The 13,203-nt window shown below is 39.3% G+C and overlaps 3 protein-coding genes across 8 annotated transcripts; 1 reads left to right on the top strand and 2 right to left on the bottom strand.

Annotated features, from left to right (window-relative positions):
* Nucleotides 1-1,940: 1,940 nt before the first annotated feature.
* Nucleotides 1,941-5,578, bottom strand: LOC113122453 (protein C19orf12 homolog). 3 transcript variants are annotated; one of them, XM_026293819.2, is made up of 4 exons: nt 5,286-5,363; nt 4,658-4,711; nt 4,007-4,181; nt 1,941-2,953 (listed from the first exon to the last, which is right to left on the bottom strand). In XM_026293819.2, exons 2-4 carry the CDS (start codon nt 4,694-4,696, stop codon nt 2,688-2,690), a joined length of 480 nt encoding a protein of 159 aa, XP_026149604.1. In that variant the 5' UTR covers nt 4,697-4,711; nt 5,286-5,363; the 3' UTR covers nt 1,941-2,687. The 3 variants fall into 3 exon arrangements, with proteins under 3 accessions (XP_026149604.1, XP_026149606.1, XP_026149605.1); XM_026293821.2 differs by lacking the exon at nt 4,658-4,711 and having other exon boundaries at nt 5,286-5,578; XM_026293820.1 differs by lacking the exon at nt 5,286-5,363 and having other exon boundaries at nt 4,658-4,872.
* LOC113122452 (tumor protein p53-inducible nuclear protein 2) lies at nt 4,407-9,747 on the top strand. 4 transcript variants are annotated; one of them, XM_026293815.2, is made up of 4 exons: nt 4,407-4,466; nt 6,880-7,023; nt 7,106-7,340; nt 8,623-9,747. In XM_026293815.2, the coding sequence occupies exons 1-4, from the start codon at nt 4,448-4,450 to the stop codon at nt 8,849-8,851; spliced, it is 627 nt and encodes a 208-aa protein (XP_026149600.1). In that variant the 5' UTR covers nt 4,407-4,447; the 3' UTR covers nt 8,852-9,747. The 4 variants fall into 4 exon arrangements, with proteins under 4 accessions (XP_026149600.1, XP_026149603.1, XP_026149601.1 ...); XM_026293818.2 differs by having other exon boundaries at nt 4,424-4,466; nt 7,169-7,340; XM_026293816.1 differs by lacking the exon at nt 4,407-4,466 and adding an exon at nt 5,717-5,871.
* LOC113122451 (uncharacterized protein F13E9.13, mitochondrial) lies at nt 9,690-12,830 on the bottom strand. Its single transcript, XM_026293814.1, has 6 exons — nt 12,711-12,830; nt 12,148-12,230; nt 11,878-12,058; nt 11,405-11,555; nt 10,800-10,927; nt 9,690-10,218 (listed from the first exon to the last, which is right to left on the bottom strand). Exons 1-6 carry the CDS (start codon nt 12,781-12,783, stop codon nt 10,028-10,030), a joined length of 807 nt encoding a protein of 268 aa, XP_026149599.1. The 5' UTR covers nt 12,784-12,830; the 3' UTR covers nt 9,690-10,027.
* Nucleotides 12,831-13,203: the final 373 nt, after the last annotated feature.

The following is a 13,203-nucleotide window of genomic DNA, read 5'->3' as shown; positions in this document are numbered from 1 at the left end:
AGGTTTCACATACTTTTAAGATGAGTAGATTGTCTATTATTGGCAGGCCCAGGAGATCCCAGCTGTGTTCCAGGAGAACAACCAGCCCAAATGCCTAATAGAACAAAGTTTTGCTGTGGAAAGACCTTATGTTATCTCTACCCCAGTATTGAATTACAATAACATGGACACATATGGGCAGAATGTCTTATGTGACATGATGCACAGAAGAACAAATCTATAGAAAAGAACCTGATTTTGTTGTTCCTTTGAGCGGTTTAGTTTGGATTTATCTGTGAGACGCTCAGGCTGGCCATTCTTATCGACACCCTCTAAAGAAAATCTCACCTTTTATATAGGGATGGCAAATTGGCCTAAACCGTCCACAGAACATTTCTTCTTTAGGAATAAAGATCCCTGTGCCCTTCTCCACAATTGAGGCTGTTCTGTGCTGCCACAAAAACCACAGTGCATCTGGAGCGTGTTCATTACAGCCATTTGGGAACACCATTAGGCCCAGGAACTGATGCTGACCTTGCTAGTCTAACTACCATTTCCACCTCTTTAAAAGGTTTGGCATCCATCAGGTGGTTTATGGTCCCAATGGGGGAGGTCGTATCTGAAGACGACAGACCTTGAGCTGTGCTGTTACTGTTGTGCCTTCTAACCAGTGTGAGGCCACTGTTTTCTGAGCCACACACATGCTGCATTTGCAAAAAAAAAAAAAAAGCTGGATGTGTTACTGCTATTTGAATGTAACATAAATTCAAAATCCACATCCAATTGTTTATACAAATAAAATGAATTGCCTTTGTAAACTAAAAAAATCTGTGAAGTCTTTGCTTTTATTTGAAAACATGATTGGTATACTGTTAATTATATAATTATACAATATAGATTATTGAACCTTGTGTACAGCAGCCTTTCACTATGGACCCCAAAGCCCTCTAGTGGATAAAGATTTCAGTCAGAAAGATTCTGTGTCAAAGACAAGTCTGTTTCATTTCTGCTGTTTCAGAGAAGCTACAACGCCACAGAAAATTGAGGCATAGTGAATATCATGTTTGTTACAATTTTATATCTTAGAATTAATTTTGTTTGAACCAGAGATTTTGAGTTGATTTATATTTTTAATGTTTTCCCTATGAGCACTAAGTCATTTCACTTGGGACACTTGTAAGCTCTTCCCTCTACTAACAGGGTGTGAATGGACAAAGTGTAGGTGATACCGTCCCAATCTTTATTTCTAAATCACATTAGATCTATAGAGATTAGATTCAGCTTCTCTGCCTGTCCCTGTCCTGCAGCAGACTCTTCACATATCATTTGCACAAATTACATCTTGCAAAGCGAAGATTAGATGTTGGGGAGGCTATGTAAATAACTGCTGCTGGACATACTATTAAATATAAGCACCACATTATTTTATACTACAGCTGACATTCACTCTCAGTTTAGACACCTACAACCAGCATTCATCTCTTTTAGGAATGTCTGCATTTTTCAATATATTGGCCACTGCTTTTTACCTACCTTGTCAATTTTTATACCAAGTGCTAATCTCTTGTTTTCCTGGTGATGAACTTTTACAAAAGTTCAGGACAGATTGCAGGACAGATTATCTACAAAGACTCAAGACTCATCTCTTATGATTATTTTAACAAAAACGTCAAGCGAGGTATGGGCTTAGGAAAGACATGTTTGAGCATGAAATTCATTAGTGAGTTTTCGGGGCAGTGTTTCTAACAAAACTAAGATCAAATGTCCATCCTGGAGATTTTTTAAAGATTTCACTGCAATAAAAGCTCAAAATACTAAGTGGTAGTTTTGTTCTACAAGAAATATATGATTTGCCATGTTGTACAGAACATGTGTCAAATTATGGCTGTGTTTTTTTCCAATTCATAAGCAGGTGTAGGTACTAAATATAAGGGAAAGACTGCATCAAAAAAGGCCATGAATACATGCATTTCTTAAAATTTTATTTCATACTAAGTTAACAGAAAAAAAAAAACTAAGTCAAATTAATGTTTGGTGCAAACACCCTTTGCTATTAAAACAGCACCAGTTCTCCTTGGAACAATGTCCAGGGTTCTTGGCAGGGACATGGTTCCAGCATCTTGGTGAAGTTGCCAGGTGACGGCTGTGTGGGGGCCACACCATCTGGTGCAGGACTCCTTGTTGTAATGGAAGATCTTTATGAATCTGGCTGGATGTTTGAACTTGTTAGGACTGATCAGATGCCTCTGATGATATTACATGATGAATAAGAATCTAAATCTAAAGAAACTAAAATGTTTGCTCAGTTCATTATATTATAAATAGCCTGATACAAACTGCATGAGCAAAGAGATTATATTTTAATCCAGAATAAACAATTTCTAAGAGAAAAGGAGAATAAAATGTACCAAACCAAACATTATTTGTCCTGAGGTCAGTTTCCATTCATTACAGTCACGAGGTTTCCTGTGTAGGTAGCTAGATTGATAATATGACAATATGAGTGTATCAGTTCTGACAGACACAGACATCACTGAAAAACAAGGCTGAAACACTTTCTGCGTTTTACCATCACCATTACCAATTGCTGTAATGGTGCAATTTAACTTGTCATGATTAAAATAGCAAAGTACAAAAATATGCTGTAATAGATTGTGGGTGTGTTTGGCAGACCTATCCCTCCTTGAAAGTCCATTGCTATCCACAACTCAGTCTCGATAACGCACTTCTGCTCTGAGTTCCTTTGTGACGTAGTTTAGTAAGGCAGCAGTGACCTGCTGCTGCAGTGTGGCATTGCCCATCACAAGAGCAATGAGCTGGGCTGCGTCCATCCAGTCCAGGTTGCTTAAAACGGCCACAACATCATTATAGAGCTTCTGCTGCTCAGTAGGAGGCAGCTCCATCAGGATCTGAGGCAGAGGCTTGAACTGACCACTGGTCAGCCAGCTGCCCATGAGGCCACCTACTGTTCCACCTGTTGGAGACAGACAGGAGAGTGGATAAATACACAGCACATTTCTGATCTACTTTGGAGACCTGAAGACAACTGAAACCACTGTTACACTGAGAAGCAGTTAGTCTAATCAATGTCACAACAGCTAATGGTTACATTGCTGACAAAGTTATCAAGTATGGAAGCACCAAGCAAGTTCATCGGAGGTTTGTGTGGGATATGTGTGTGTGGTGACGCAGAGCTGGGTCCAAACAGTCCTGTTAAGTTTGCACTGTGCTGATGGACCAATTTGCTGGAAATTAAATTTTTGTGAATATGAATTCTAATAATGGATTTCTGACTTAGAGTTTTGAGTTATAAACAAGTAGAATGATACTATAAACCAATATTTAAAATATATATATAGCTGTGGATACACTTACTGGCTTAAAGACAGTGGAGTAAGTGTAACTAAAACATATTGATTGATGTTATTACATACACACATTAACAGCCCACAGTTTGATGCAGACATTCCAGGCTGTTGACGCTTCGCTGTGAATGATTTGAAGGTTCAAAGGTCCTATCACCCTTCAGGTGATAGTGCAGTAAATTTAAAAGGTATTACTTTGAACAACTACATTACAAACAGGCTAACACCAATCAACACATCTAGCATTAAAAGGCAATGGCTGGAATTCCTGTATCTAACAGCTACACCATGATGTCTGTGTGTTTAGGTCACTCACACAGGTTGCAGTGAGTGCTGTGGTGTCTTTAATTTAAAAGAAATTATTTGTGACAATCAGACACTAAACTTCACAAATGCTTATTTAAAGACTGGCAACAAGCTGCTGTGGCGTAGAGTTTGCACATCTACAGATTCAGCTGGATGACTATTAAAACAGAAAGCATTGGACATGCCTTAAATACAGATCTCAGATCAGTTGACATTCAAAAGCTCTTGTCTGTGAATGACAGCCTACTCAGTGTTTTGTATTTTCTTGCATGCTGTCAGTGTGAACTACAGTGTGTGATGTCCACCTTAGAAATGTGGAGGTCACAATAACTTTTAGTTTGAGTATTAATTCTTACCAATAGCAATCCCCGCTGGTCCACCGAGCAGCCCACCTACAAAGGCACCTCCCCCTGCCACCATTGCTCCTTTGGTGGAGTTTTTCACTGCGACCTTAATCTGATCATGGGCTGATATTTCACAGCACAGACGCATCACATCATCCATGCGTGGAGGCATCCTTGCACCGAAGTACTGTCAAGACAAGAGAGTGGACAGGCAGCTCTATTGTGGTGTCTTCACCATAAAGAGTTAGTTGCACATCTATTCCATATACTGAGTTGAGCTGAGCATTGACACAGCATCTATTGACTACCAAACCTAATCTAGTCGCTAAAAATATTTAATATTACATTTGTAGTTTCTTAAACTTAACTTGCAACTTCTTACTGACACTTTTTTCCTCTGCAGCTTCCCTTATTATCTCACAGTGAGCATGATGATGACACAGATTTCCTCAGATGACTGAAGCAGAACAAGGTGAAGTGTTGATCATGATCATGAAACAAAATAAGGTCAGGCCACTATACTGATTCATGAATGTTTGTACCAGGCCACTATCAACACAACCTACATGTTCTTCCACAAGACAGGACCACAAAATGAGCTGATATTAGGCTTTAATGGTGCACATTTGGAAAATGACCTCAACATACTGATGTGCAGTGAACCTGGGGCCTTTGGGGGCCGCTGGGGGTCTGGACCCTCATCACTTCTACCTACAACTTTGTGTTCAAAGAAATTAGGTTTTGTCATCTGGGAACAGTGTATATGTGCTGCATATTGCTGTGTATACAATAGTACACATATTGAAAGAAAAAGGTCCAATTTCTTTTCAAGAACTAATTAGCTTTCACATTCATTTCTAATACTCTTTTATCTACAGTGATATTACAGGACAGATAAAGAACCAAATTAGGTTTCGATTTACATTTACAATTTGGTTTCGATTTTAGTTTTAAAAGGCCTTGTTAGCAATGCAGACAGATATTAAATTAACTGTCAGTCTTTTTCTGTCTTTACACCTGTTCTAACCAAGATCAAGCATGTTTAAATACATCTGGATATTGGACGACAATTGTCTAATACTAATAAACTTAGTATGCGCCGAATGTCAACGTGGCAGCCGATATTTCGTATAGTAGCTCAGGTGAACTTGTTATTGGCGCTTGGTCCTAAAATCACCACTAATTGTATCTAAATTGCCCGGTTTTTGAATGAAGTTTGGCGTGAGGGGTTCGTTGCTGAACGTGAGGGTCGTGTATTGGATACGACTGATATGACCCATAAGTGTCTCACCTCAGTTGTGTCCGGAATGAATCAGCCGTCGTTGCTCCGCACATGCGTTCAGCTTTACGCCAGTGTCAATGTGCCGAGGGAGACGTTTTGGATTTTACGGGTTTGATTCCGCATTCTGCAAAACACACACACATTGCGCATGTGCATTAAGTTCAAAATAGTTTCTGGGGTCCTTAGTATGAAAGTGTGCCACACAGATTGCGCCTGTATGGCCTTGCACGTATCCTGCCAGTTAATACGTTTTTCCACTGAGTGTAAAGTAATCTTACATACATTAGTGTTGAAGTCTACAAAGGATGAATGTTCTGTGATAGAAATGTAAACAAAGACTCGGTATATTATGTTCTGATATGTGTAACAAACCAATCCGCCTGAAAATAAAAGTGTGTATTATGTGTTTGTAACACATGACGCAGACAGACGCACACTCGACACGTCCCGGTGGGCGGAGTTAAGGTGTGACGTTTCAGGACGCAGGGAGGACTCGCAGATAAACAAGTGCGATCAAAACAAAGTCTGAAACCGCAAGATCGTTTCTGTGTAACAGCTGCTCCTAGAGGAAAATCCGTTTTTTTTTCTTTCTCAGGTGAGTCCAGACGTGAGTGTCTGTGCATCTGGATTCATGTTGGCGTTTTCCCGAGCCAGAGTTAACCACAGTCTATTGTTCTCTAACTACCCTCCTCTTGGCTGTCACATCTTTGCAGCCTTTTTTGTTATCTCGACTAAATGTCTTCGGTTTTGTAACGTGTGTGTTTTATGGAGAAACTCATTAATCCCAGAGCACACACTGATCTGATCTGATCTGATCTGATCTGATCTGCTCTGCTCTGATCTGATCTGCTCTGCTCTGATCTGATCTGTGTGTCATGAAGGGACCTGCAGTCTGTTGACAGGAAGGATCTGGTGACACTAGAGAAGCAGGCATTTCTATTTGTCAGTCTATTTTTGTCCTAGACAACAAGATAAAGGTACTAATACGTGCAGCTTGTGTGCCATAGTTCAGAATTTATTTTGTATGTATCTGAAGATACTTTAAATAAGTGCAGGAAAATGACTGTTGAGCATGATTCATAATTTGCAGTCAGCTGACATAGGAATTAGACAAGTAATGTGTGTTGGATGGCAAAAAATGTGTTTTTTTCACTAGCTCTTCACTATTTTCATTCAATTTGAGTATTATGATGCTGTATACAATAACAATTAGCTAGTACCCTTAAGAGATGGAATACAAACCTGTAGTAGAAACTAGTAAACATGCAGTCAATCAAACAGTGTCACTTAATATGTAATGTTGCTCCAAGCCATGTAATTTCAGCTACTTGAGTAACATTATGCTGTCTCTGCCGGTTCACTTCTAAATTGACCTACTGAACAAAACAACTCAGGCTGCTTGGGTTTCTGGGCTGATGTAATCTAAGTTGTTGATACAGTGGAAACAGTAGGTATCTATTGCTGACACATATTTTGGGTATTGGTTGGGACAGCCTCAACCATTTGCTAAAGACACAGTTAGAGAGGAGGTTACTTGTATTAACTAATTACTTCCTGTAACATTTAAATATGGATTCATTGCATTTCTGTTGCTGATTTACAGATACCGGTAGAGCCATAAATATGATTGGAAAGATTTTTTCTCATCTGCTTGGGAATGCTGATGAGGACTTGGAGGCAGTGGATGACACCTATGAGGAGCTGATGGAGTTTGAAGAGGGAGGATGGGTCATAGTTAATCTCCCAGGTGAGAGATAAACGCTGCTCATGGCACACCAATGTATTATTTACATGTATAAATAATTAATGAAATAAAACAGTCTTGACAGTGACAGTGCAGCCTCTACTGGCAAGAAAACTGATCTGTTTGAACTGGGATGTTCCTTATGCAGAGAACGGGCCACTATCAGCCCCTGAAGTGGATTCTCTCGAGAACCTGCTGATTGAGCATCCCAGCATGTCTGTCTACCAGATGAAATGCAGGATGAGTGGTGGGGAGGAGGAGGAGGAGGAGGAGGAGGAGGAGGAGATAGGCTTTGACCAGGATGAAGAGGATTCCTCCAGGTTACTTTCCATTTACACCCTCCAGCTTACACACACATTTGTCTTAGAGCTTGAACTGAAAATGAATAACCACAGACCAATTCACACCACTCACAGTTTGTAAAATAAGTGAAGATGACTATTAGTTACTCCACCCCTATGTCATCCTCCTCTTAAACAGGGGAATGTTCCAAGGTTAAGTGGAAACAGTGAAGTCCATAAACCCAGTGATAAGTTCAAAATTTATTTCATTATTTATTATTATTTGATTAAGACTGCAGCAAGATGGAAAATCACAACATCAACCTGTTCTGTTGTCTTTTGCAATATTTAGAATGGGACTAACTAGGATCTCACAGGTAAAGAGCCACTTTGACCTGCAAAGGAAAATGCAGAAAACTGTACAAGTTATTTGCTTAAATGTTGTTCCATATGTGCACAGATAGAACTAATATCTATGTTAGTCTATCTATATATATAATAAAGAGCAGTACTACAATGTAAAAATGCCCTGAATCTACAATGTAATGTAACAGTATAAACGATTTACACTTTAATGTACACCTTAAAATGTACATGATCAAAACTAAACCTACTCATTATGCAGAAATAAAATGTCTGTATATTAGAATATTTGCTTCTGAAATGTGTTAAAGTACAAATGAATATACTCAGGTACAAGTATCTCTAAACTATACTTAGGATTGGGACCTGAGTAAATGTACTTAGATACATTCCACCACTGTATGTATGTACTGTTTCATGCATGTATTTGGATAACCCAGTTTGCCAGACGTTGCATTGCAGAGAAATGCTGTGTTATTTTGGTGAAGCCCCCCTTTGGCACTCTGCTGCCCCCCCCCCCCAGAAAGGCTGCAAAACCTTGCAAAAGTGTACTCACATTTGGGATTTAACTTGGGTTGCTTCACAGCAACAAGGTTCCTAGTTTGAAACCCATCAGGGGCCTTTCTGTGTGGAGTTTGCATGTTCTCCCTGTGCTTGCGTGGGTTTTCTCCAGGTACTCTGGTTTCCTCCCACAGTCCAAAAACATGTATGTCAGGTTGATTGGTGACTCTAAATTGCCCATAGGAGTGAGTGTGAGTGTGTGAGGTTGTTTGTCTCTATGTGGCCCTGTGATGGACTGGTGACCTGTCCAGGGTGTACCTCTGCCTTTCACCCAGAGGGAGCTGGGATAGGCTCCAGCAGACCCCTGTGACCCTAATTTGGAATAAGCTGGTACATGCTGTTTTTTCACTAAAGTTTCATCAGCACATACAGTAACACTTCCCCTGTGTCTGTCCAGGCCAGTGGCAGTGAGACAGCATATATCCTGGCGTCTGGCTGCCTGGGGAATTCCTCTGCCCTGCAACATCCAGCTGCTGGCTGACCAGAGGGCTACAGCCCGGGCTGAACGGAAGAAGCTGAGCCGCAACTTCCTCCACCGGCAGAACCTGACTAAGCTGCGATTCAGCCCAGCAGAGAAACGTTACGGGAACTTCAAGCAGCCTTGCCAGCGCCTCTATAACTACTGAACATGAACTATGATGCTGCTTATGAGAGAGTCTCAAGTTGCCTCCACCACAGCACTGCCTCAGAATTCCTCAGATTTTCCACCACTGTTTGACCTCACATAGTTAATTCTGCATCTCAACCAAGACAGAGGACTTTGTGTTCAGTAAAATATTTGAATATCTGCCAAATGAACCTTAGAAATACAGGTTTTCATTTTGATCTTATTGCAGGCAACTTGGACTGCAACTGTCGTATCTTGAAGCACTGAGAACAATGAAGCTTGATCCTTTGACAGAGCCAGTCTCTTAGGCTGAAATACATGAGTAAGAAACATGAACATTACTTTTAAGTAAAAGCCTTTGTGCATTATATATAAGAGCAGGTGAGTTGTTGGACTTGTTTAGTATAAGTAGGGGTAGGGTTTACCTGAAACTGCAGGTGTGTAAAAGATATTCTTAAGGTGCTGTTATTGCTACAGTGTGTGACACTATCAGATATGAAATTTTCAAACCTGTAGAATACTGTAGGACATTTTGCTTGGTTATTCCTTGGTTGTATTCAGTATGTATTATGTGCCTTAGCTTTAGATATTTTTGTGACAGACATATTAAAAGCTCATTTCGTACACATATTGATCTGTACAAAATTCATGTCATTTGAAAAGTAAAATGTCCTAAAATAATATATTCCTTTTGTTTTTGACTTAGGGTCACCTTAAGGAATAATTACAAAACCACTGTTCATGTTTTGTATAGAATATGTTAGCATGTATGTATTTTTCAGCAGGTACTCACTTTTTTATGTTCACAAAGTGTTCATTTTGGAGTATGAATAAAGTCAAATATTATGTTTTTTTTAATTTGTGTGTATTTATCAAATGTACAAAAAAATATTGAAATAAATCTTGTTTTCTAAAGATGGTGACTGCAAGTCTTTAATGTGGCAGTACAAACAAGTGAAAGTGCTGCAGGTTTCACCAAAACAAGTTTTAGAACTTTTCAAAACACACAGGACAAAACTATGACAAAAATGATGTAGTTTTTGTTTAAATCTACATTTGACCATTATGACTAATTAAACTTTAATAATACTGACTCTGGCAGTAAAGACAAACATTCTAGATCTTTGTAAATGAAATGTAACACCTAAGTACCCTCTATAATCTTTTTTGAGAAAACTGAATGTACGCTTTCCTTTCATTTTCGAAGGTCACAGACTTTTTCCATGAACCTCTTAACTTGATCTGGGTTGACTGCATTGGCCCAGTGGCCACCCTCCTTGAAATGAGAGCCAATGATCATTCCATGTGCATCAAGGTAGAGTTCCACATTTTCATAGGTCACTCCAGAACCTATCAGCACTGGGATTTTCACAGCCTGGGAAACCTCTGCAAAAGCAAAGAAAGCATAACAGCTTTTGACAAAAACTTGCTGTCAATGGTTACACAAATCCATGAGACACATGAATCACACATGTTAAACTAGTATGCTTTTTTCAAAATCTGGATATGACGAAGATATCTAATGTCACCCACAGTCTGTTGTATGGTGGTATGGTGAGACGGGACGTAAGGATGATATGCTTTGATACCCCTGGTAATCTCAGGTCACAGTAGACTAAACTCCATTCTGTCTGACTGCATGCCTAGTAGCAGTGCCTGCATGTTTGTGTTCACAAGAGAGCAAGTGCATGCATGTCAGGGAAAGACACAGGGATGGGGAGAAAGTGTGTGTAATTGTTCTCCTGTGTGTCAGCATACTTGGCAGTAGGAAAACACGATTATGAGCCTGTTTAGCTCTAAGAGTTTAGTCTTGTATTGGAAACTACTTAAAATAGCAGCCCTTGTGTTGCCATGAGAAGGACATGGTCCCTATGTATTAGCCCATTGATAGACTGGTGATCTGTCAAATTGGCAGTATCTTTTTAGCGTTTATTAAAACATCATAAGGGCTATTTTTCTGGCAGTACCTCTGAGCTCCCGTGGGTCAGCCTGAACACCAGTGGACGCTCCTGTGATGATGAGTCCATCTGAAAGGAAGAACTCGGCAGCACGTGCTGTCTCTTCAATACTCACATCAGATGTCAGGGCATGGGAGCTGGTAACACATATAGAGTAAAATATATCAGTTCTCAGACTGCCTGTACATTTAAAAGCATTTTAAAGTCAAAATGAAATTGGTCAATTGTTTTAATTCTTAAAATGTTTGTTATAACACGAACGTAGAATTTGAACTATTCACTTAAGTCCAAAACGGTACCTTCATCTGTCATAAAATTAGATAAAAGATGCTCTGATTTTTTTTAAACTATAACTTTAAATTTGCCAGAATGCTCCCAGACCTATCTGACAGCTAGGGTCAAGCAAATTAATTATGAAGCTACTGAAAAATATTTGCATTTAGTGGCTGTAAAAGACTGCACCAATAATGAGTTCTGCCACTAAGAAATATGTCAGTATCATCAGAGAAAATGTATTTCCAACTGATGTAAATTCTCATACTCATTCAGGTCTATTTGCAGATCAGTGTGACTGGTTCTACTTTCAAATCAATCTGTAAAGATAGTGATCTCACCTGTGCTTTTTTTTGATGTCAGTGAATATCTGCACATGCTCTGCTCCAATTTGCTTGCGGTATCTCAGCAAGTCTCCAGCACAGGCATTAAGGAGACCCTCATCAGCCACATGAGAAAAGACAAAACCCTCAGCCCTGATGAAATCCAGACCTGTGACCATGCATTCAAATTATAATGCTATGATTGACTAACTAGTAGCCACTGTTTCAAATAAAGGTATGTTTTTGCTGTGTCTGAGACCCTGGTAGCCATTCTTCAGAGTACAAACACACAGCACTTTCTTTCACTGATAAACACACTTTAATTTGGAAAAGGGAAGTTGCTGTAAAGTTTGATATAAAAATCCCTTTTAAATTTGGCAACTGAAATTGTAACATGATTAAAGACTTGTTCTGCACTACATGCTTTAGCTGCAGATAATTACAGCCTCATATACAGCACAATAATAAATGAATTGATAATAGGACTGAACCTGAAGCCAGAGCTACGGCAATGGCCTGTTGGTTAGCAGAAGACAGTATTTGTACTCCAAGGGGCAGGAGTGGACAGACGTCTCTCACAGCTGCACACACTGCAGTCATACAGGTACACACCTCTGGCCCCACAGAGAATGAGTATGGGATGTCATGCATATTCTCAATGATCAGACCATCCTGAAAGAGGGGTTTACAAGCAATCGTTACTGCTTCACCTGGAAAGACTTCAAACACATAAGGAATTCACACAGTATGAAACAACTTACAATCCCCGAATCCTGGTAGATTGATGCCTCACTGCACGCTTCTTTAATGATTTGGGACATTTTCAGACAACCCAGAGGGGTGCCTAAGACAGACAAGAAACTTGGTTTTATATGGAATAAGATATCACAAATTATAGCTCCCAAAGTTGTGCAGTTAAACTAAGTAGTTTTTTTAAGCTACTGTACTGAAATACAAATTTGAAGAACTTGCATTTCGTTTCACTTTACACTTCAGCTCCAGAAAGAAATATTGTATGTGCTATTGCAGTATATATTTGTTATGGATACTAGTTTGTTATTTTACACAAAATACATTATCAGCTTGCTAAAATATTTTGTATTTTTACTGATTAAACTGCTCAAGTAGTTTCAATTAACTTGCATCAGAAAAATGCAACTTGCATTTTTTCCTTATATTCATAATATAAAGACATGTTTAACATTAAATTGCAGTCATTTTCTATATTAAAATGGCTTCAACTAAATACCCCTGAAACTTTGAGCTTTTTATATATAAGTACAAATTAGTACAGTGGGATCAGGCCAGTATAGTCTTAGTTTACCTGGTAAGGCTTTAACATGAATCATTCCGATAACCACGGACTTAAGGCGCCCAAAAAGCTTGAAAAACGTCATGTTCCTGTTTTTCTGGAACAAGCAAGGACCAGGAAAAACAGACTTCGTTTTTGACTTTTAACATGGAAATCACGTGACTGGCCGAAGGTCAATTTTATTTAATCAAACAATGTCATGAACACCGGCATCAAAATCTACTAAACTGGTAGTGCAGAAACCAAATGATTATTTGATATTGTCCTACTACGTGGAGTAACGACGCATTTTGACAAGAGTTGCCTGGTCGCTGTGGGGGTTATAAAAGCAAGTATGGCAACTCGTGGTGGAAATGTGCATCCCGGCAGCATCCCCAAGTTGGCTTAGTTAGTTTTTTTGCTAAATATTAGACGGTGACAGCGGTTTGCAAGCATTTGTGAAGATCACAGAACGAAAAGGCGACATTACTTCACAGGATTTTGGTCTCTTTAGACTGTATTTTGC

This window comes from Mastacembelus armatus, chromosome 3 (genome assembly GCF_900324485.2).
Source record: "Mastacembelus armatus chromosome 3, fMasArm1.2, whole genome shotgun sequence".
In the NCBI taxonomy this organism is placed as follows: domain Eukaryota; kingdom Metazoa; phylum Chordata; class Actinopteri; order Synbranchiformes; family Mastacembelidae; genus Mastacembelus; species Mastacembelus armatus.
Note: the sequence above shows the minus strand (reverse complement) of the source record. Positions and strands in the feature narration are given on the sequence as shown.